This window comes from Cryptomeria japonica, chromosome 1 (assembly GCF_030272615.1).
Source record: "Cryptomeria japonica chromosome 1, Sugi_1.0, whole genome shotgun sequence".
In the NCBI taxonomy this organism is placed as follows: Eukaryota; Viridiplantae; Streptophyta; class Pinopsida; order Cupressales; family Cupressaceae; genus Cryptomeria; species Cryptomeria japonica.
Genome location: NC_081405.1, coordinates 646,781,606 through 646,804,625, shown reverse-complemented (window position 1 = coordinate 646,804,625; position 23,020 = coordinate 646,781,606). Strand labels below are relative to the sequence as shown.

General features: G+C 36.8%; 1 protein-coding gene and 1 long non-coding RNA gene across 2 annotated transcripts; both read right to left on the bottom strand.

Annotated features, from left to right (window-relative positions):
• Positions 1–10,485: 10,485 nt before the first annotated feature.
• LOC131050288 (uncharacterized) lies at positions 10,486–10,943 on the bottom strand. Its single transcript, XR_009106886.2, has 2 exons — positions 10,821–10,943; positions 10,486–10,723 (listed from the first exon to the last, which is right to left on the bottom strand). It is a non-coding gene; the product is annotated as an uncharacterized LOC131050288 (long non-coding RNA).
• Positions 10,944–12,305: 1,362 nt separating this feature from the next.
• Positions 12,306–13,195, bottom strand: LOC131050287 (uncharacterized). Its single transcript, XM_057984491.2, has 3 exons — positions 12,986–13,195; positions 12,536–12,673; positions 12,306–12,433 (listed from the first exon to the last, which is right to left on the bottom strand). The coding sequence occupies exons 1-3, from the start codon at positions 13,169–13,171 to the stop codon at positions 12,383–12,385; spliced, it is 375 nt and encodes a 124-aa protein (XP_057840474.2). The 5' UTR covers positions 13,172–13,195; the 3' UTR covers positions 12,306–12,382.
• Between the last annotated feature and the right edge of the window lie 9,825 nt (positions 13,196–23,020).

Below are 23,020 nucleotides of genomic sequence, written 5' to 3'. Positions count from 1 at the left end.
TCTTGTCTATAATTTTATTAATCTAATTAAGAGCTCTTATGGTTTTGACCGAAGCATGAAAGAATTTTGTGTTGTGATCCCCTTCCTTGATCCACAACTCTCTCACCTTGTCTTTCCAACATATTTCTTCTTTGGCTAAAATTTCGGATAGCTCTTCTTTCAGCTCTTTTTTTAGTTCATATTCCAATTTACTCATTCCCTCTCTAATTATTTTTTCACTAAGTTCTTCCAGTTCATTCCCTATTCTTATTGTTTTGATGGTGTGCAGTCAACAGCTCCAATCTGTTGTACAAAGTGTCTGAATTCTAGCATGTCTTTGTTGATTTTGTTCACACCACCACTTTTCTCTGACAGGTCCAAAATGGCGTTGAAATTGCCTCCAACAATGAAATTCCCACTGTTATAGGATAAAATATCCAAACCTAGTTCTTCCCAGACCTTCACTTTTTCACTTGAGTGTGTTGCCCCATATACATTCCATAATGAAAATTCTTGTGTAGTTAGTCTATTTTGTATTATGCATGAAATCCAATGCTTCTCCTTCTTAACAAGATTTAAACTTATTGTATTTGCTTTCCAAAGAATGCCTAGTCCTCCTGCTCTGCCATTGACTGCTTGAAAGACACCCATCCATCCTCTACAATACCTTGTAAATTTTTTCCCCTTCCTCTTCACTGCATTTGTTTCTTGAAGCAGAATAATGTCGCTAGTGATTTTTTCAAGATGGTGTTTTACCATCCTACGTTTGTCAGGGGTCGTCAAACCCCTGACATTCCAAGTTGTGATTCTCATTGTTTCCCAAGGGTACTTTTCCATGTGAAGAAATTTGTCACAGTGGGCAATCCTTTTTCTGCCACCTTTGTCTCTCTTTTTCGCTTATTCGTTTTTCTGCCTCTATTGCTTTTGCCTCTCCCAAGCAAGTTCGTCGCAGATTGACTAATGCATCTTATGTCCATGATATTTATTTCATCCTCGCCCATTTCTCTCTCTGATTCTCAATCCTCCTCTGAATTGCATTCATCATTTCCTTCCTCTACTCCTTTTTCCAATTTTCTATCATCTCCAATTTATATCGTCCTTGACTCTGGTTGATTCACTTGTTCGCTTCATGCTATGTTCCGCTTCTCTTTTCTGGAAATATAATTTTTGGGGGTGTTGGATTGACTTACCCTAATTCGTTCGCCATCATTTCCCTACCAAAATTTTGTACCTCCTTTGGTCTCCAAATCTTTTTTTTATTTTTTGTGGTGCTTTACAATCGATTGTGGAGTGATTTCTTCTTCCAGAATTTAAGCAATAAAACTTTTCCTCTTCAATTTGGATCGATTGAATCCAATCTGTTCTCTGCACCCTCAGATTGACTTTCCCTGGAATTTTCCTAATAGCTCCAATTCTTAATCTCGCATAGATGTAAGAATTGATTTCTACTATATCTGTGTCTATCTACATTAAAGTGCCAAGCGACCTGCCAATTTAATCCAATGCCTCTTTTGTCCAGTATCCCATTGGGAAGTTGTTCAATCGCACCCAAATAGGTTTTGTCATAGGGCTTTGTCGTTATTGGATTGAAGTTCCTTTGCCATTTTTGTATATATAGGGGTTTTGAGTTCATTTCCCATAATCCTCTCTCAGTATTTTTTCGCGCTCCTCTTATGTGGCAAAAATTACTATGAAAAAACCCTTTGGTAGGAAATTTGTTATCTGTGGGGTCTTCCATGAATCTTCTATCCAATTCAAAATTTCCTTCCTATTTGGTTTTGCACCAATAAATCTGCAAATGATCCCTAATTCCATCAGAAATCCAATATCTTCTTCAACTTCTTCGGTCAATTCGATTGTTTGGAGATTGTTCAGCATTTCGCACTCCTCAATTTTCCGTTGAGTTTTTATTGTTTTTGCATTGTCTGGATCATAGCCTGCCCTCGTATCACAGTTCCACCTTATATTTCTCGTGATCAACTCCTCTATGCCTTGTTCATCGTTGCTTTGCTTTTTTCGTGCTATTTTTCCTCACTCTTCTCCATTATTTTTACTTTACTCCACACCCATGTTTTAGTTAATATTTATTAATATAAAAAAAAATACCAAATAAATAAATATACAAAACTATAATGTTTTATTATTTTATAAAATCATATGGACTTCAATATTATTTTATAAAATCATATGGACTTCAATATTATTTTATAAAATCATATGGACTTCAGTATGGACACTTAAATGACACTAAGAGGGTTAGAATTGTCATTTTGAATACAATTGCCTACAATGTCTCAAACAAGACCTCTTGTTTGGGTTAGGGCACATGCACTCCAAGATCTTGCGAATGAAGAATATAGACATTGTTTAGTTGGTTGAGCTACTATGGTAAACACCATTTTTAATTATGTGAAATGGAGCACTAATGTTGAAGGCCTACCTCTATCATTTGAAGTCTTGAACAGCCATTTATGCATGTTGTTAAAGCAATATGATCCTCCAAAAATAGAGCATGGGGCACCAATGTAGTGCATCATCAAACCTTCACTCTTGTCTCCCCCAAGCCCACGTAGACAAGAAACTCCACTCAAGATGATAAGAAAATAAAAATATATATTTTTTTTAGTGGATTCGAAGAAGATTTTACTGTTGGGTTCATCATAGATTCATCGGAGGGTTGTTCAATATTAACCCACAAATAAAAAGCCACCCTCAAAATTACCACTCCCTCCCTCAACCAAACCATATCCCAAACTGAGTGCATATCAAACCTATAACCAAGACCCCTTTGCATAAATCCAATAGCATAGGTTTTCCAATGTGATCAAATCCCACTTCAAGCCATTCTTCCATTCAATGTTATACAATATGACCACTCTCCAATGTGATCAAATCATTCTTCAAGCCATTGTTCCAATCAGTGGCATACAACATGACCATTCTCCAATGAGATCAATCAAAACACACTTCTAGTCATTTTTCAAAGCAACTCTTGGTGATCAATGGGCTGCAGAGACAAAAGAAATGACTTGAATTTGAAATTGTATTGTGAAAAAAGAAGTGTTGTGAAAGTGGGGCCCTTGCACAGTAGTTGTTATCCTTTCAACAATCTGTCCAAATGACTCAAAAGTTAATCATGATTTACACATCTACGTTTGGAAATCCAAAATGACTAGACCTATAAGATCTCTCTTAAGAATATTAGCATTCTCTCTTTAACAATATTAGCAATCGTTTGTAAATAGTTTTGTCACTGAAAATTAATTAGCATGCCCAACAGGCAGCAATAGATTATACCAACAAATGGAGAAATCACTGTAAGGTTAACAATTCTCCTCTGCATTGAGACGAGCAGCTCCATCATATTATGGAATTTTAGATTTTCAGGAACTTTTAACCAAAGAGTACGAAAGGTGTGCAAAGGAAAAAAAACCTAGCTATGAACACAAGAATGCAGAAGAGATCCACGAACAAAATAGTAAGGAAAGATTGCAACAACAACAAAAGCACATAGTCTTCCGAATTATCTTCTCCTCAGAGAGCGAGGAGGTTATGAACACCAAGGAGTTGATTAAACAATTGAAAAAACAGCTTCCAAGAGGAATTATTGACATAAAACAACAATTGAAAAGTGCGCAAAGACTTCCTTACACTGGTACATTCGGAGTTGATTTCCAACGACCGTTTGTCAGATTTTCGACGAATTTTCATCGGAGTGTCAACAAAATCTACTGTCGAAAACTCAGCATCGGATTGGTTGATGATGCCATGCCCATCGGAAATTTGACAATCCAATGGACTCTGTCGACGGTCAAAGAAGTCGTCGGTCGAAAGCTTGGTATTCATCGTAATTCCGACGATGATCATTTTTATAAAAAAAATAAATATAAAAGAGTAGGTTTGGACCAAAGCTAAACACCAATCAAGTTTCATCTGATCGGACGGACGGCGTGGTTTCGTGAGATCAAGCTGAACGTGTTTTAACCTTCGTGAAGTGGCGAAAGGGTTTGGCGGGTCCCAGAGATAAGCGATCTTCTTTGGTTAAAGAATGATCGGGTTGGAAAAAGATCAATGGCTTCTTGTTATTTCATGGTCAAGAGATGCACGAGCTATACCTTCAGCGAAATAGCGAAAAGGTGGGGGGTCCCGCTAAGAGTGGTAGTAAATGTGGTAACCCTAGTTGGCGATGACATGGCGGTGACAAGGCACTCAATTGGCGGTATGCAGTGGGTCCGGGCAAGGTTGTCATAAAAAGAGTAAACAACGAGCAAGTTCTTGAGATCTAATGGCTCGCGTGAATTTGCGAAGATAAGATGCTAGCAAGTTAGTCATTGCGAAGTAGCGAAAAGGCCGATGCGCCCAAGGGATAGGCATGGCATGAAGTTAAAACCAGATCAGGTCTGTTTTGATCTAACGATTCTCGTGGTTTCATGGCTGCAAGCCAAACGAAGAATGATGTTCGTGAAGTCGCGAAAGACAGGTGGAAATCACACGGAGGAGTGACATGGCATAACAGCTGCCGCTTTTTGTAGAGCTTGGAAAAAAATCAATGGCTTCTCATTGTTTCGTGGTCAGGAGATGCACGAGCTATACCTTTAGCGAAATAGCGAAAAGGTGGAGGGTCTCGCTAAGAGTGGTAGTAAATGTGGTAACCCCAGTTGGCGATGACATGGCGGTGACAAGGCACTCAATTGGCGGTATGTAGTGGGTCCGGGCAAGGTTGTCATAAAAAGAGTAAACAACGAGCATGTTCTTGAGATCTAACGGCTCGCGTGAATTCGTGAAGATAAGATGCTAGCAAGTTAGTCATTGCAAAGTAGCAAAAAGGCCGATGGGCCCAAGGGACAGGCATGGCATGAAGTTAAAAGCAGATCAGGTCTGTTTTGATCTAATGGTTCTCGTGGTTTCGTGGCTGCAAGCCAAACGAAGAATAATGTTCGCAAAGTCATGAAAGCAAGTGGAAATCACACGGAGGAGTGAAATGACACGTGGTTTAAAAAAGTGGTTGAGGGCCCACCTAGGTGTAACCTGCAGTTATGTGGGAATAGTAAAAGGGAACACGTGGTGGATTAAGGGTGGAACCAAAAGGAGTTTCTAGGGCTAATGGTCGACTGCCATGTGGCGTTCATTAACCAGATAACAAGTGGGGTAAGTAATTCCCGGATAAAGGGCCCACTTAAAAGGCATTCATCTCAAGATTGATCCAACGCTTCTCGTTGTTTCGTGACCAGAAGATGCCAGCAGCTTAACCTCAGTGAAATGGCGAAAACCGTTAGCCATCAAGATGAGGCGTGGTTAGTTAAAAGGATTGACGGTCCCGGTTGGAGTTAAAAGTCGGGTGGTTTGAGTTTGATCTAATGCTTGGCACGGCCTCGCGAAGGAAAAGTGCACAACTGTTAAACTCCACGAAGTGGCGAAAAGGAGGTAGGGCCCGACACTAAAGCAAAGAGATTAAACGGAGATAAAGGTGATGTAAGTTCTCGAGATCCAACAGCCAGCATTGTTTCGCGAAAGAAAAGAGCACGGGTTTTATGTTCTATGAAGTAGCGAAAGAGCGAAACAAAGGAAAGAGTTAGAGAAATTATGACCCGTTGGAGCCAGTTTTGAATTCGATTTGGCAAATTTAATTCTGAAAAGAAAGCCGAAGCATGCAGAGTTAATTTCTAAAAACTTAAATGCCAACTTTCCCTTTCCAGTCCGCATCAACTTGATTGCTAAGTATTGTTTCATCAAAGTTTGTTGCAGAGCGAATTGTTGCAGAGCGATTTTCTTCAGGCGAATAATCAGGTTTCTTATGCTTTTCTTGATAACTCTTGGTTTGTTCTCAAATACTGCTATGTGAATTACTTCATTAGAGGTCTGTGCTAGCTTCTAGTGGTATAATTGTTTGACCAGAATGGCACCCAGAAGAGAATTTATAGGGAAAGTGAATTACCAGGACCAAAATATCTGTGATGATTTTTTAGAGCAATTAACCATGTCCACCAATGCTAGGGCTAAGGCCAAAGAGCTAGTACCTAAGAACCCTCGTCTAAAAATTGGAGATGGCCTTTATGATAAGGGTAATTGGTTGAGGGACCCTAAAATAGGATTGTCAGGCTTAGGACTCTTCAAAGTCGGTTTTGGGCAGAGGAATTCCCTAGCTCCTTTGAATGGCATATGGGAGCAGGATGTAGGAAAGCTTGTTGTCCCAGGTGTTTTTATGGATGTAGATCTGTTAGCCCTGATTGCATAGAATTATGACTCTATGGCAAGATGCATCAGGAACATAAAGGGATTGGTCTTGATTGAGATAAATGAAGATGAATTCAGGAAAGTGTTTAAACTCAATGAGTCCTCCAAATTGTTAGAACCTATTGACTTTGAGTTGTTAGCCCAGGTTTACAACACACAAAGGGATCATCTTAGAAGTGGCCCATTGAAAGAATTCTTTGTAAAGATAGGGGGGTTAACAATTGTAGGCCCCAGCACAATGGAACCATTCTCTCTCAACCTATTCACTCTGAGAGCTAAGGGTATGTATTGGGCATTATGCCAGATTTTTGGAGAGGATGCTGAAAAGAATATGCCAACCCATTATATGTTAATGATTGCACAAATTCTAAACCCCTCCCTAGCAATAACATTTGATTATGCCTCATACCTTGCTGATGCAATCCATAAAGGGCTAGTAGGAATCAAAAATGGTAAGGTGGATAGGCCATTTGGATGGTACTCCATGTTAATGCATATGTTTCTGTTCAGAGGGGCTGATTATTTTGGAAAGGAGATGGACCTGATTAAGGTCAAGGATAAAGAGGAGATGCCAGTGCAATTGTGGAGTAATGTTCTATCTTGGGATAGAGAAGATGCAAGTTATTTAAAGTTTGATAGATGCTTTGCATCTAAAATTAGGATTCTTCTATGCAGAGAAAACCCTAGAATTCCTAAGGCTCTTTTGGAGTTTCTCAGACCAAAGGAGTTTGCAGAGGATATCAAGATTGTTCACAATTGGGGAGATATATATTTGTACCCTGTGTCTACTATTTTTAGAGTGTTTGGATTTAGAGGCACCCCCTTTTTACTACCCTATCAGGTCTCATTGAAGATAGGGATTGCAGAAGTCCTGAGACAAATTGGGGGAGTACAAGATGCAGAGCTAACCAATAGAGGTAAAGGGACTATTTTCCCAACTATTACCATGGCTCACCATTTTGTGATCACTAAGGGTGGATGGAGATTTTTTGAAGAATTCTTTAAGCCATATAGGTTGTCTACTGCAGTGTCAAGATGTGCAGACCCCGAGGATTTTTTCAATGGCATGTTCAGAAAAAGAGCAGTGTGCATAGGTAGGCCACATAAATTTCAGTTCCCAGAAGATCTGATTAGAAATGAATTCAGCTTAGATGAGCAAGAACTGAGGAAGGAGAAGTGGGTGGCATATAAGAAAGCCCTTGATTTTATCCATCAATTTGACACTGGCTATGACCCCCTTTCTAGCTTCAATCCATTTGAAGAGAAAATAAAATTCTTGATTCTTTATTTTGAAGATCTCATGCAGACCTTAAAAGAAAAGAGGGAGGCCATAATGCAAAATGAGCCTAATAAGGCTAAGATGGTATTGGCTAAGCCTGCCTTTGCTAGAGATATCCCACGTGGTGACTATGTAATGCACAAAAGGTCAAAGTACACTGTGATAATGCCAGTGACAGGTGAGCCTTCCACTTCAAAAGGGAAGAGGAAAATTGAAGATGTCATTGACATCCAGGATTCCCCTAAGAAGCAGAGAGTGGGAAAGGAAATTGAAACTGATGAGCCTCAATATTCTCCATCTCAGTCTCCTATCCACATTGGAGATGAACAAGCTATGGATGAACAATTATTGCAGTTAGGGAGTCTCGGTGAGATTGCCTATACCTATGAGGAGACCCAAGAGGGGATGCCCGAAGAGCCACCTAAGGTTGAAATGGATTTGACTGATGGTGAGTTAAAGGGCCAAGAAATGGACCTTACTGTTAAGCAAGATAGTGAAGAATTCCTAGCTGACAGTAATTTTGTCACATCAAGAGCTTTTATACAGTTTCTATGGAAGCAAAATATTGACCAATTCAAGACTAGATGTGAACAGAGGAAAAGTGAACAGCCTCTTAAAAATACAACTCAGGTAGAAGAAGAGGTTAAGAAAGAAATGATGGAGTTCAAAGCAATCACCCCTGAGAAAGGAAGAGAAATGGTAGCAAAGGCTGGTGTGTTGATTCTCCCTGAATGAGAAATAGTTGATGCCTTAGTGCTTGATGCAGTGAGGAAAGAAACAAAGCGTATGGAAGGAGTGACATTCAGCAAAGATAATGATGCTCTTGTCATGTGGTCTTTAAAGAAGGATGAAAACTAAATACGGAAGGATGCATCAGATTCTAGCCTCTTAGGAGGCATGATAGTTAAAAGAGTCCAAGACACAGGGGTAATGGAAGTTGCAAGCATAGTCCTAGAGACTGCAAAATTCAGTGTTGCGGTGGCAGATAAAGAGGCACAAGAAAACGCTAATCTCCAATTGAAGTTGGAGACTATTTTAAAAGCTTACAATGATGCTAAAGAAGGAATAGCCAACAGAGACAGCATAATTGCTAGACTCCAGAGTCAACTGGCAGGTCAATATCATCCCAGTGAATCTTCTACACTCATGATAGCCTCCTCTCCAGCAAGACCCCCTCCTACTAGTCCCATCACTAAATATCCCCCTTCTCCTAAGCCTTCTAGTTCCCAATTACCTGAAAAATGTCCAACATGAGTTGGAAAAATTGAAACAAGCTCAAACATTGTATGCAAACAAATATGAGGAGAAGGTGAAAGCCACCATCTTGAAGTTTGCTGACTTAGTCAAAACCTCCAATGTATACATAAATATGAAGAGGATTCTTGAGATTTTGATCAAATTGAGAGAAGAAGAAGCCACTTTGGAACCAATAGTGAATAAGTGGGTGCCTAGAGGTAAAGAGTTAGAGCTCATGTGTTCTTCCCATGCAGATGCAGAAGAGAATGACAATCTAAGGTCCACATGTGAGTTTATAAAAGAGATGAATATTATTTCAATGGAAGGAGCGGGTATAAAAAGAAAAGTCCAACTTTATAGGAAAGAATATTCAAATCATAAATTTGAAATGTTTCCAGGAGGTTTCATTGGTCCTGTCCAGCTAAAGGAAGAGAACACTTGGTTAAAGGAGGTGGACCACAATTTGTCCCTAAGGATCAATCAGATTATTAGTACTGATGAAACATCCTTATTTGTCCAAACAATTGAGGAAATTGAAAAAGTGAAATCTCATTATAGTTTCATAGAAACAGAGATTGGGCATGTACAAGTCACTTGGAAGCGGCTAGAAGATATAAAACAGAAGATTGCTAGTTTTACTTGGCCTAGTGATGATGTGTATCAGGAGTGGAAAGATAAGTATATGGGATAGAAAGAAGATGCTCAGGAGTAGTTACAGGAGGTTGCAATAGAACAACAAGCAGAGGAAGCCGCAGATGTTGAAAAGGACTTATAACCGCTTCTTGAAAACGATTGGTTGTTTGTAACAAACTTTCTTTTGAAGTGTCCAAAGCTTGTATACATCCATACTATTATAAATGGATACCAGGACTCCTAAAAAAATGATCGCAAGTAATTGCAAGAAAACGTTGCAGAAATTTATTTGAGCTTTTTTCTAGTCTTATGGAGAATACTCTGAGTTTTGTAATATTTTCTCAAAATTAATATTAATATACAGACTAGAAATACTGTATATACATAAATGTGCATAGCAGTCATAGGGCAACTGATGTCAAATGTGCAACTCAATACAATAAATAATCTTAGTTTGTAGCCCTATAGCATCATAATGCAGTCCTTGACCAAGTATGCATACAAGAAACATCTAGTTCTATTAAGGCACAAGCATCAAAGTCAGAGGTTATGACAACTAGTGAAAAACATCAAGAACAAAAAGTTTAGTCTCAAGAATTAGGAGTTGTAATAAAAAAACTTACAAGGATGAAGCATATTCATAACTTTTGCAGTCCCACCTTGGATATCAACACTAGAAGCAACTCATATTGTTCATGTGCAAACAAGACAATATGGGAGTTCATTATACCCAGCAACTCGTGGTGTTGTTGTTCGTGTTGGCTCTGTTGGACCCTGCAATTAAGATTCAATATACATTATTCAATAAGATTAACTGTGCAACATAATGAAATATTGAAAATTCTATTACCTTGTTGAGCTTCGCTTGGTTTTGAGAATAGTTTAATATTCTTTACTTAACAGGGCCAACCACGTGAAGGTGGAAGCTCATTTGGCGCCCCCCCCCCCAACATCACTCTAAATTCCCCGTTAACATCTTATAGCATTCATTCATTAATTCTTTCTACCATTAATAAAATAGAGCATTCATTCATTAATATCACATAACATTCATTAACACATAACATTGATTAACATTAATTAACACGCAACATTCATTAATATTAATTAACACATGTCATCCATAACCATTAATTAGCACATAATTACATTCACTAACACATAAAAATCAGTCATTATCAAATAAGTTAGATTACAATCATTTCTTTCTTTGTTTTTTCTTTGAAGCTATGAAAAGACAAAGTGGAACATCGGTGTCTTCATCATTTCCCCCCTCTGTAGATGTTTCGTCAACTGCTCGTGATCTCAATATATGCCTAGTCCTATACTATGGATGAGGACACTGAAGCGAAGGGAGCTCCTCTACAATAACAAAGAAATGGGTTAAATTCAAAAAAAAAAATTATTATTGTTACAAGTATTTCATTAATTTAGAGAACATAATTGTTGTGCTCTTTACCTGATGGGGCCACATCATTTTGTGTAGCCTCAACTTCAACATGCTGAACACCACGGTCCTCTTCACCTAAGTGGGGAACATCATGTTCTTAAGGTTGTGTACCCAGATCATGCTCCACTTGCTCACCACCGACTATATGCTCTAAAATATTAACAAGAAAGGTTACATTAATTACTACTCTAATTACAAATTAAGATGTTTAATTGTATTAATAGCTGAATAAATAAATTTGAATAGCAAATGAATACCTCCACTACTAGGATGCACATCCGGACCTTCATGTGCAGGTGGTGTTTCACAATTAGCAGGTTGCATTCCAATGACACGCACATTGTTATCATTGCTTGCTTATTTAAAACAAATATAGTCACTTTATGTTGGAACTCAACATCAATTAGATTATTGGTAAAGTATTCAATTTGAAACAACTTCCATTTACCATATTTACTTGTGTGACGGATGCACTAGAATGTTGTGTATGCCCACTCAATTCTCGTAGCCGATCAGCCACGGTTGAATAGCCTTGCTGGTAGACAATTCTCTTGTCATCTTTTGTGGGCGCTCTATTGAATTCAGAGCCCTTCATTTTTGCTTGGTACCGTGAATTTTGCTTGCATTGTTTGATAAAAAAAAAAGTTTGCAATTTATTAATATTTTGAGACAATATGGGAGTTTACATGAGATACTTACAATTCGTGCAGCAAGTTTCATGTAACCACCAGAGCCGAGTTTGTGTTGCCTGTGCTTTTGTTGTCTTGCCTTGGTTGTCTTTGACGTGTCACTCAGTCTATAAAAAGTTTGAAATATGTTAGATTATATAAATATAAAGAGTAATTAATTAGTACATAATTACATTCTTAATAGTATCTTGTACCTTCTTCTAGCGTCTACTAGTGTATTTCCTTTTTTCCTTTCAATTCTCTCCTTGGCATCCAAAATCAGGTCCTTCCACTCCCTCTCTGAAATCATGGGGGTACGCTCGTACTTTAAGTTCCTCTCCAAATGGGTCCTGTATTGGTCCCTCACATACTTTAGATATGTGTCATCTTTTTCAAGGAGCTTGGTTTTGTCAAAGGTGTCATTTCCAAACCACTCAACCATTTGGTTTGTCAATTCATCTTTTAACCTTTTTTCTTGGTCATTCCACCTTGTAAAGCAAAAACAAACCTGTTAGATTCAAAAATGAACTGAAGCTACATTTATTACACTTCAAGAAATGGATCAAAGGAAAAGTATTCTAGAAATGATATGAAATCAAAAGTGGATAAGGGTTTGTTCACATATGATGTACTACCTTTTACGTATGGTGGGCCCAAATATCTGCAATGCAATGTCATTAAGATATTTATAGAAAATATCATTGCCTACAAAAAATTCATGGGATCAATATTAGTCTAAAACGAGTGATCATAAAGTAAATTACAATTAGAGTATATATAATAATAATTTTAAAGTACCTGGAACCTTTTGTATCTTTAAGGGAAGCATTTCTTTATCGCTCACCACGAATGTGGCCTGCAATGTTCCCGTACTAGCAATACGAGAAGATCCAAGAAACGATGCTATGTTATCAGTAGTAGTCGCCTGTGGCACATCCTCATATGCATCTCCTCCTACAAAAAATGAATCCACTATGAAATGGCATTAGAATTCAAGAAAGAACGCTTGAAGGGAAATAAATACATGACAGAAGATAAAGCAAAAGAGGGATCTACCAACAGTGGGCGGGCCAATATGATGTGCACTAGAGGATGTCTGCATGCTACATGTTTCCGACATTGCAGTCGGCAATACAAGTGAGGGTGACCTCTGATGGGGCGGTGTCGGCATTTGCACAGTAACATTGACAGCACCTAAAGAATAATACATTAAATATATGAAAAGTGCAAGAATTGTAAACAAGGATGAACCTTTATTTTGAAAATTCATAGTATCAAGTATGATGTGTTTTGGGTACTCAAAGTGATAAGCCAAGCAAGTGATAATACAAGAAAATCGTCATCACCTGATCCTACAACACCCTGATCGTAGGAACAACTTTTATGAGGGCGGATAAATTGTTGTAAAAACAATACGTACATATTTTAGTTAATGACATAAAAAGAGAATAAAATATAAACCACTATTTAACTTTTGTTATAATTAAAGCTTTCATTACTGCTTACTTGCAAGTTTTCTGTTGTCTTATACAATAATTCCACCCTCTGTCGTATCTCATCAGTGGTAGGATGCACGGCTGCTAAAGCAACAATCTCTTTTCTAATTTTTATAAGAGGCATTTTAAAGAATTTCACAAGGTCTGTGGGATCTTCAGGGTCATCATTGCTTAACCCTAATGATTCCACATCCATAGAAAGGTGCTCAGGTACTACAACTCCCTTTCCCTTTCCTTGAATATCTGTCTATGTCAAGAATATCATTAACAATTACAAAATTAGTATAAATGACTAAAAAAAGAACATAATAATGTAACAGTTTGCTTCTACCTAATTTGTACAATTACAATGAAGTTTACCTGCTCGGTAGAAGTGTCGCAAGGTACATCTCTGTCTGCGATATGTGATGGATCCATGTCGGCCTGTGACAAAGAAAAAATATAAAAAACGTTAGCGAAATTACATCATACACAACATGAACAACATGAACTTTGTAGACAAAAAGAGTATTAAATAATAAAAAGATGTTGTCATCAAAATCATTGTAAATTTTGTAATTCCTTACCTTTACTTTATATAGACTATGCAGGATCCTCAACTAAATGGTCACATAAATAGTCACATAGCTAATAAACATTCCAATTTCCATAAATAAACACAGTTTAAAAATTGTCACATAAATAGTCACACCCCCTATCTCCATCTCCATATTAAACGGTGCATCATGAATTAATTATGTAATGGCGTTAGAATTCAAAACAGAATGAATTAATTATGTAAAAAAAATTCTATTAAGAAGTCAATATTCAATAGATAATATACTAATCGCATTCCTCATACATTTCATTCCTCATCATCATGAACATCAAGGTCATCATCGCCATCATCATCATCATCATCATCGTCATCGTCGTCATCATCATCATCATCATCATCATCATCAACATCTTCGCCATCATCATCATCATCATCATCATCATCATCATCATCATCATCTTCTTCTTCTTCTTCTTCTTCTTCTTCTTCTTCATTGTGAAACTGTTGATCGTGATCATCATCCACTTCATCTTCTACTTCTTCGGTATCTTCTTCTTCCATCACATTATACTTATCGGCCTTCTTCTTGGATCATGTCTAACAACAAATGACCAACCTGGTTTATGTGGAACCTCTGAGTAAAATACTTGCTCACATTGGCTTGGAAGAACATAGGGCTCATCCCCAACTGGTTCAAATGACCTTGTATTTAGCATTATAAAACCATTATCATGTTCAATAACAGTTCTATCAAGATAATTTTTATTCAATCGTAGCCCATACCATTTGACAACGAACAAAACTAATTTGAAGGAATTAAAGTCACACTCAAGTATATCATCCAAAATGCCATAGTATCGATTTTGAGACTGTTGAGGATGAATGTCATTTCTCAATGAAATATTTGTCACCTCAAAGACTGTAGTGATGCCAGAATCACAAGTTTTCTTCATGTCATCCAACTTTTTTATGCGAAATTTATGACCATTGTAGCACATAGTGTTGTGTTGTTTGACCTACGATATGTCAAACATGTAAAATTTATTGCATTGTGAGTTGATAAACATATGGGTGATTAATAAATTTATACGTACCTGTTTATCTCTTAAACCATATGCTAAATCAATTTCCTTTTGCGTAATATTGGAATCTCCATTACGATGTGCTTCTTTAACCAATGAAGTCACACCTTCCCATGTTAACGTGCATCCAGAATGTTGACAACGTTCAATCCATACCATCATCCAATCAAGATTGTTTGCAATATACAAATGTAGTGCATCCCACTCTCGACCAACTGTACAAAAAATAAATAGATGTCTTACAATCGATTTATTTTGAAGATTAAAAATTAATTAACTACAATAACATCTTATAATTACCTCTCACTTTCCTCAATCTACCTTTCCCTGTCAAGTACTCCCCTTTGAATTTGTTAATGGTGTTGGGATCCCAAATGCGATCCACGTGGATCTTTGCTACAAACTTAGGAAGATATTCAGAAATGTACATCATAGTCTAGTATACCATATATCCCTCCACCATAGAACCCTCAGGATGTGCTCTTTGTCAAACCAAAGCCTTCAAAAATTTCAAGTGCCTCTCAACCATCCACATTGACCTAGTGTGTACAGGTCCACACAATTCAATCTCCTCAACTTGGTGTATGAGGTAGTGTTCTTGTGCATTGAAAAAAGTTGGAGGTAGACACTTTTGCATTTCACAAATTAAATGAGGAACTTTTCTCTTCCAATATTTTATATCGTCTTTATGAATTTTTTTACATGACAACCACCTACAAGGTATTCAAGACGTAAAAAAATATATTACATAAGAAGTAAAACAAATCACAAATATAATATCTATACAATGAACTAAACAAATATCACTACTTACCTTATGTATTTTCCAAGATCATATATGACTTGCTTGACATTATTGTCGAAGTCGTCTGGGAGAGATAGAGGTAAAACGTACTGCAACAATTATAAAATTATCTTTTCATTTTTTTGTAACATAATGAAAAGTACACGTACGCTCAGTACTTAAATACATACTAAAAACACAAGAACATGAATTACCTTAATGAAGGTATGCCAATCATGTGTTTTCATCCCTGGCCCAAATTCACTTTTCTTTGATATGAGATTGTTTATGTTCGCAGCAAATCTTGTGGGAAATCGAATTTTTCGTATGACTTCTTTTATAGCATTGCTTTGCTGGTCCGTTAATAACCAAGGAAGCTCACTTATATTAATCTGGTCTCCATGGCTATTTGATTGAATGACATTTATCATTGCATGATTGGAATCCTGAATGTCACTACATATTTTGATAATTTTTTCTTTATCACGCCTTCCATCCAATATTTTCCATAATGTCTCTGTTATATTCTTTCCAATATGCATACTATCAAACAAATGAACAATTTGTAACTACTCATAGTAGGGCAACCTAATAAATTGTCGGGAATAACTTTTTATTCCCTTAGGAAGGTGGTCATTTATGCCTTCACGACCTTCATGATCGTCAATCACATCATCAGTAAACAAAACAAAATAGAAAAGATGTTTTATGACAAACCAATAGATGGAATGGCATTACCTTGACGACTAATTCTATTATATTCCAACTTCCACAGGTGAGGTGTCATTCTTCGTGGCTTTGATGTATTCTCTTCTTTCCCATTGAAAAGATGTTTTTCAGTATTTCGATACTTATGATTTTTGTGGAGAAAGTGTCTATACTCATCAAACACCTGCTTTCCTAAACTTTTTGAATGACGAGATTTCATCTTTGGACCACAAATAGGACATGCAAATTTTTCCTTTGTTTGAAGACCTACAAGATAATGTATAATGGGATTAAATGTGATAATTTTTTGAATTATAATGTTCATGCACAACTTAAACACTATAACATACCACAAAAATGTGTTAGCCCTGGGGCATCGTGTATTGTCCATAGAAGCATCGCATGGAATTGAAATTGTCTTTGTACTATTGGTCTAGAGACGTCATACATAGTGGCACCATTCCATAACTCCAGCAACTCGTCGATAAGAGGCTCAATATATACATTCATATCTTTAACTTGGTACTTACCTAATCGAATGAACAAAAACATTATATAATTATTATGACCATTTTACTGCAATATTTATAATTAAATTTAGATGGCTATATTTAAATGATAAAAATCCCTGGAACAATCATTGCCAACATTATGTGCTCCCTCTTTATTGACATCCATGGAGGAATGTTATTGTTGATAATAAAAACAGACCACACTGAGTAAACAGATCTCATCTCTCCAAATGGATTGACATCATTCGCTGCCAATGAAAGCCTGAAATTACGAGGTTCTTCTTTAAAGTGTGGCCACTTTTCCTCTATGTCCATAAATGTTGAACCATCCGTAGGCATTCGAATAATGTCATCTCGACTTCTATTGTGTGCATGGTAATCCATAAATTGTGCCCAGCTAGTGCACTTGAATAATCGTTGCATACGTGGAATAATGGGAATATAGCGAAGAACCTTGCGAGGAACCCTTTTTGTTATTTGATCTGTTCGATATCTACTGATATGACATTCAAGGCATTCAGTTCAAAATTCATGTTGTTTGTGATATATAATATGATCATTGGGACAAGCATCTATTGCTTGATACTCCATTCCAATATCTTTCATAACGGCAGATAATTCTCGGTATGAGCGAGGTAGAATATTTGATGGTGGTAACAAAAACTCACCTATCAATCTACAGCAACAAAATATAATTTGTTATAATAAAGAATATTAATGGTACAGCATGATTCACAGTTTATTATGACATATATGACATGCCTTAACATACGTGACATTGTTATGTTGGATAAACGATTCATAACCTTCAAGTTCACCAACAACAATATAGCGAAGAGAAGAATTGCCTGCGAGCCTTCATAAAGGGCCTCAGATGTCTTCTCAAGTAGAGGGACATCATGAACAACATCAAGGTCATCTTCATCATCATGATCACCTGCACGAGTACTAAATGAGTCATGGATCAATGTATTTGTACCATCATCTTCAATTGTGTTTTCTGGCTCATGATCGTCATCTTCCATGGGATCATTATCTTCAGCTTCGATAATCACACCTCCATGTTCGTCCACTTCGAAAACCATATTCTCAGGGTTGTGTTGATCCATACCATGTGCTCCAAGGTGCTTGACCTATATAAAATTGATATACATAAATAAACCGTGATCATGATCTCGTCATCACGTGATTTATTATGTATATAAATTGTCAAAACGATATAACGAAAAATTTACCAATAGATGATAATCATGTCCACCTTCAATGTGACCATGCAGCCTACAATGTTTCTTCGTTGTTTTGATTAGAAGTCTTCTAGTCTTTAACCCCTTACAAATTTTGCATGGACAATAACATTTTCCATCACCTTTTCTTTTCAAGTTAGACCACAATCTAGCAATTGTCTCCTTATTTTGTTGTTCGTTGATATTGTCTGACATGGTCTTTCTTCACAGGCAAGAAAATAGAAATTATTGTCTGACATGGTCTTTCCCTCAGGAGCTAGCAGATCCTGCTTCCATACTTTAATTCTATTTTCTCAAAGGACAATCCTAAAAATCCATGCATTGCAAATAACTTTTTACACCTTTGTTGGTTGTGGTGGCGTCACAGAGAGTTTACATCAATAAATGAAGAACATGCCAATGCTTTTAATGCAGCAGTAGAAGTCTATCTCTTATTCAATATCTCTAGTGAAACCCCCATGATCTTTTGTTGGAGTAGAATTTGTTATATTCTAGAAAGGGTCTTGTCCTTTGTTGATGGGATATTCATCTACCTCAAAAAATAATTGTTCTTTTCTCGAACAAGAAGTGGAACTAAATGAAGATCTAGCACCATGAAATTAATCCTCAAAAGGATTACTATAGTTAGTTTTGGTAGATAATGATCTGGGTAAAATACTAATGTGGCTTTACGAAACATTATGTACTAGCTTAGCATACTCTAACAACTTTGGTGCGACATGCTACATCCAATTAAGTCTCCATCGGTATCTCTATTGTGTTTATGGATTGGGATTCAATGTACTCTTTTTATACACAGATTTTACTTTCAACTGAGGAGGTTTGTATGTACTTACTTGTCTTTCGATTGTATCCCTATTTCAAGAATTTCTTCTATCAACAAATCATTTGTTGTAAGTTGTACAAGTGGAAGCTTGAACATGCCTTCCATGCTAGCCTTGTTGATACGTTCAACACCATCTTGTGCAAATCTTTAGAACTCCATTTTTCCGAATTGAAGAGTGAGTAGTAGGGACAATCTAGGACACTTACAGAGGTTTTGCAAGAGAGATAAATAGACCTAAATATTATGGCTTAATAATGATCAATAGGTAAACAGATAAGAAACTTTCAATATCAAAATGACTTTCTCAATTGTCTTTACTAGAAATGGATAGATCTGCTAATAATGGCTTTATGACTGTATGTCAACTTTAGACTCACTCCAAGAAGAGCTATAACTAATATGCGACATCTAGATTTATGATCTCTATAATATAACAATCCCATAATTATGTTTCCACGCATCTATACCACAACACAAACATCATGCTAGTGTTCAGCCATAGCAATTGATATCCTAATTATAGAATGTGAAATATGCACATAACTATGAATAAAGATTAAGAAAAACAAAGAAAGATGCTTATTGCAAACATAAATGACTAATGGACAAGAATTGAATTCATTATAGATATTTTTGAATATCAAATTCACTTATTTGTGTGCATTTACTAACTCATGTACTTGTGGCCAACCATTTATCTCTTTCATAAATTAAACACTTATTAATAACATTAAATGGCTGAGTAATTATGTTTTAGTTGAAATTGAAAATAAAATATTTTATTTCAGGACAGCTCACACTATTCCCTATCATATTTTAGACTCTCGGTTTTGTTAGTAGTGGTTTGATGTCTTTGGAGCTGATCATTGCATTTCTTTAGTTACGTTTGCTAGCCTACTCCCAGCCTGTGCCAAAATGGGATCTTTGGAACAGGGTATGGACATCCATCAAAGCATAAAAGATAGAGGAATTTTATCAGGTGTAGTTGCAATTGCACAAAATGGATTTGTTGAGAAGGCTTTAGAAACTTTCAAGCAAATGCAATCGGCAAGTGTAAAGCCAAATTCCACGACCATTGCTACTATCCTCCCTGCCTGTGCCAAAATGGGAGATTTGGAACAGGGTATGGACATTCATCGAAGCATAAAGGATAGAGAAATTTTGTCAGATGTTGTAGTTGTAACTGCCTTGGTAGACATGTATGCAAAATGTGGAAGCATAGACAAGGCACGTGAACTATTTGATAGAATGCCTGAAAGAAATGTTGTCTCATGGACTGCAACGATTTGGATATGCACAAAATGGATTTGTCAAAAAGGCTTTAGACACTTTCAAGCAAATGAAATTGGAAGGCATAAAGCCAAATTCCACAACCTTTGCCAGCATCCTCCCTGCTTGTGCAAAAATGGGAGCTTTGGAACAGGGTATGGACATCCATCAAAGCATAACAGATAGAGGAATTTTGTAGGTGTTGTACTTGCAAATGCCCTGCTTGACATGAATGCAAAATGTGGAAACATGGACAAGGCTCGTGAATTGTTTGATACGATGCCGCAAAGAGATGTGATCTCATGTGAACAATCAACACGCGCGTATACAGGAGGAAGGGATTACTGATACAAAATTGAACGCTCACTCCTCAATCACAGTTCTATGGTTTTACGAGATTAAACTAGGACAATTAACCACCACATGTATATTTTTTGCAACATGAAATTAAAAACTAGGGCAATTTGAATCTACCTCCTATGTGCGATTGCCTTCGACGCGGGTTTGATATTCTGGGGGGTTGAAGTCGCCACGGACGCCTACGCAGGATTGCAATTCACAAATGAATTCCCTGCCTCTTTTTTTATTTTGTAATGGCCGTTGTCGTCAGAATTACGACGAAATCGAGCACTTTTTTGAAAAAAAGAAAATTTTCATTGCTAATGCCTTCTTTGTCGAAACCAAATGGGTAATTTCCGTCGGAATTACGACGAATGCGGGCATTTTTTCAAAAAAAAATCAAATTTGGCCACAATATACCTTCTCCGTCAAAAACCTCAGTCGAAAATCTAGTCCAAATGTATTAGTTATCCCCTGTACAAAGCTCCCCTTCCCAACAACCAAAAGATCCCTGCCTTATTATACAAATAAGGCATTCCCTTTATACCATATGACCATCCCGTAACTACTCATAACTGCCTCTTGAAACTAAAACTATTAATTATTTTTTTTGTAAAGCTTTCCAAATTCCTTTCAACCTACGATTTTTCACTACTGGGACATCCTATTGTCTTCATCACACTCTTCTTGTAGACATTCCATGACATCTGTAAAGTTCATAAAACCAAAACATGCTTGCACCTTCTTCCTTGTGATCAGCAGTATAAAACCATTTATTTAACTCATTTATCTTTAAAATTATAGGAAACGTTTTGATTTTATTTCCTTCTTTCAATTATAGATCTTTTGAATCCATTATCAATTTTTGCACATGTTGGGATATCATAATTTAAAAATTTGCAAGACATTGTGTTTGTCCGAATCAATCCTCTATCTGAAGGTTCTTCATTTGGTCCAACAAAATCAGAATATTTTGGCCCCTCAAAATTGTTCTCTTCTAAGGAAACTTATGTCCTGATATCCCATAACGCCCATTCATCCTTTGGCTCTTTTAGTTCTGAAAACTTGTACAAATTGAAGATGCTTTATTATTCATGTTCTCATAGTCAAACCTAAGAATTTCAAAAAAAATTTCAAATTGAAGATGCTTTATTATTCATGTTCTCATAGTCAAACCTAAGAATTTTAATTTCTACATCATAGTAACCAAAGCAGGGGATGGGAGTTGCTAATGGGAACAAAATCTCTTGTAGTTGCTACAAGTATTTTGAAGTTGGATCCCATATTTCCATCCAGAGTCATAGCATCAGTTTTAATTGTCTCGTATAACAATCTAGGTTGTTTAGTGCAAGCAATCGGGTATCGACCTTCTTTCATATATTGCTCTGAATTCCCTCCCTGAAGAGAGAATTAATCCCACCCTGGAACTGATCTCTGAAACTCTGGATTATTTCAAATATTCAAAATGTTGGTGTGCATGCTTTAGAGGCTATCAAAGATCAGAGAACATCCTATTCCAAGAATCCTTCCTCCAGAAGCTCCATGGTGCGAGCAAAGTAAGCTTCCATACCATGTCATGAATGCCCGTATAGCGAGATTGACACCATAACTAGGCCTTTTGCTAGGCCCTCTTCAATCTAGACTACACCTTCTAGTGCAGATGAGAACTTGGCCATGCCTTCATAATAGTGACAGCTTTTGGGATGGCTTATTTAGGGCAGTGAGTATCCATTCGCCCCAAATGATGGAGATCCAACATTCAATTCTTTAAAAGGCACAAAATCTTTTCCATAGAGAATCAAATGACATTCCATAGCTTATTGCACTAGTGTCGATACCCAACCAACCTTTGGATATCAAAGTTTATCTTATCAATAAAAGGTAACATGAGCAAAACGAAGAGTATATGTCCCATACTCTGCAATACAATTTGGCAAGTCTTTTACTTGCCCCACTTCTACAACCTTAAATGCATTGCAATCTAGATTCCCTTTCTCTTGCCTTTTATGAGAAATAATATGATCTCTTCATATTCCTTGGATGCAGACAATTGCAAAGTTGTCCTACCAGAATTATTGTTTTATTCTTGGATATAGTCACCTTATTAGATGTACAAAAAAATCATATTCAACCTATTTGCGCTTCATACCAGGTTCTTTTGTAATCATTTGGCCATCGGTAAGAATGGCAACGTCTTGCAAATCGGCTTTCCCATTTTCTCTAAAGCCAAGAGTTTGTTGTTAGGGTATGTGACCAGGTAGCACAATGTGAACTTCATTATGTTGGATGGCATTGTGATGATTCCATAGAGATAATGTTAATTTCTACAAATAATCAGATGAAACAGTTTTCCCTGCCAAAGATTTCATATTTTCCAAAACTGTGCTTGACCATGTACTAATGTGTATAGTGTAAAGTTGTAAACACTATTGGTCCAGTTGGATCTACCCAACAATAAAATCTTCTTGGAAGAACTACAACATGGAAACCAATTGAATTGGTGATGAAATCAAAAACATATTATCGGTCATTTGCCTTTACTATCTCAGAAACAACATCCATTTCTATGTAACCCTCAAGCATATCCTTCTTGCTGCTGATAATATTCATCGACTCCATCACCAGAACCTATCTGTTGATCCTGCATGTTCACTATTTATAGATTTATAACAATAGGAGAGCATCATATATTAACATTTTGGAGTTGCCTTCTATATATATATATATATATAGAAGTCGGCAT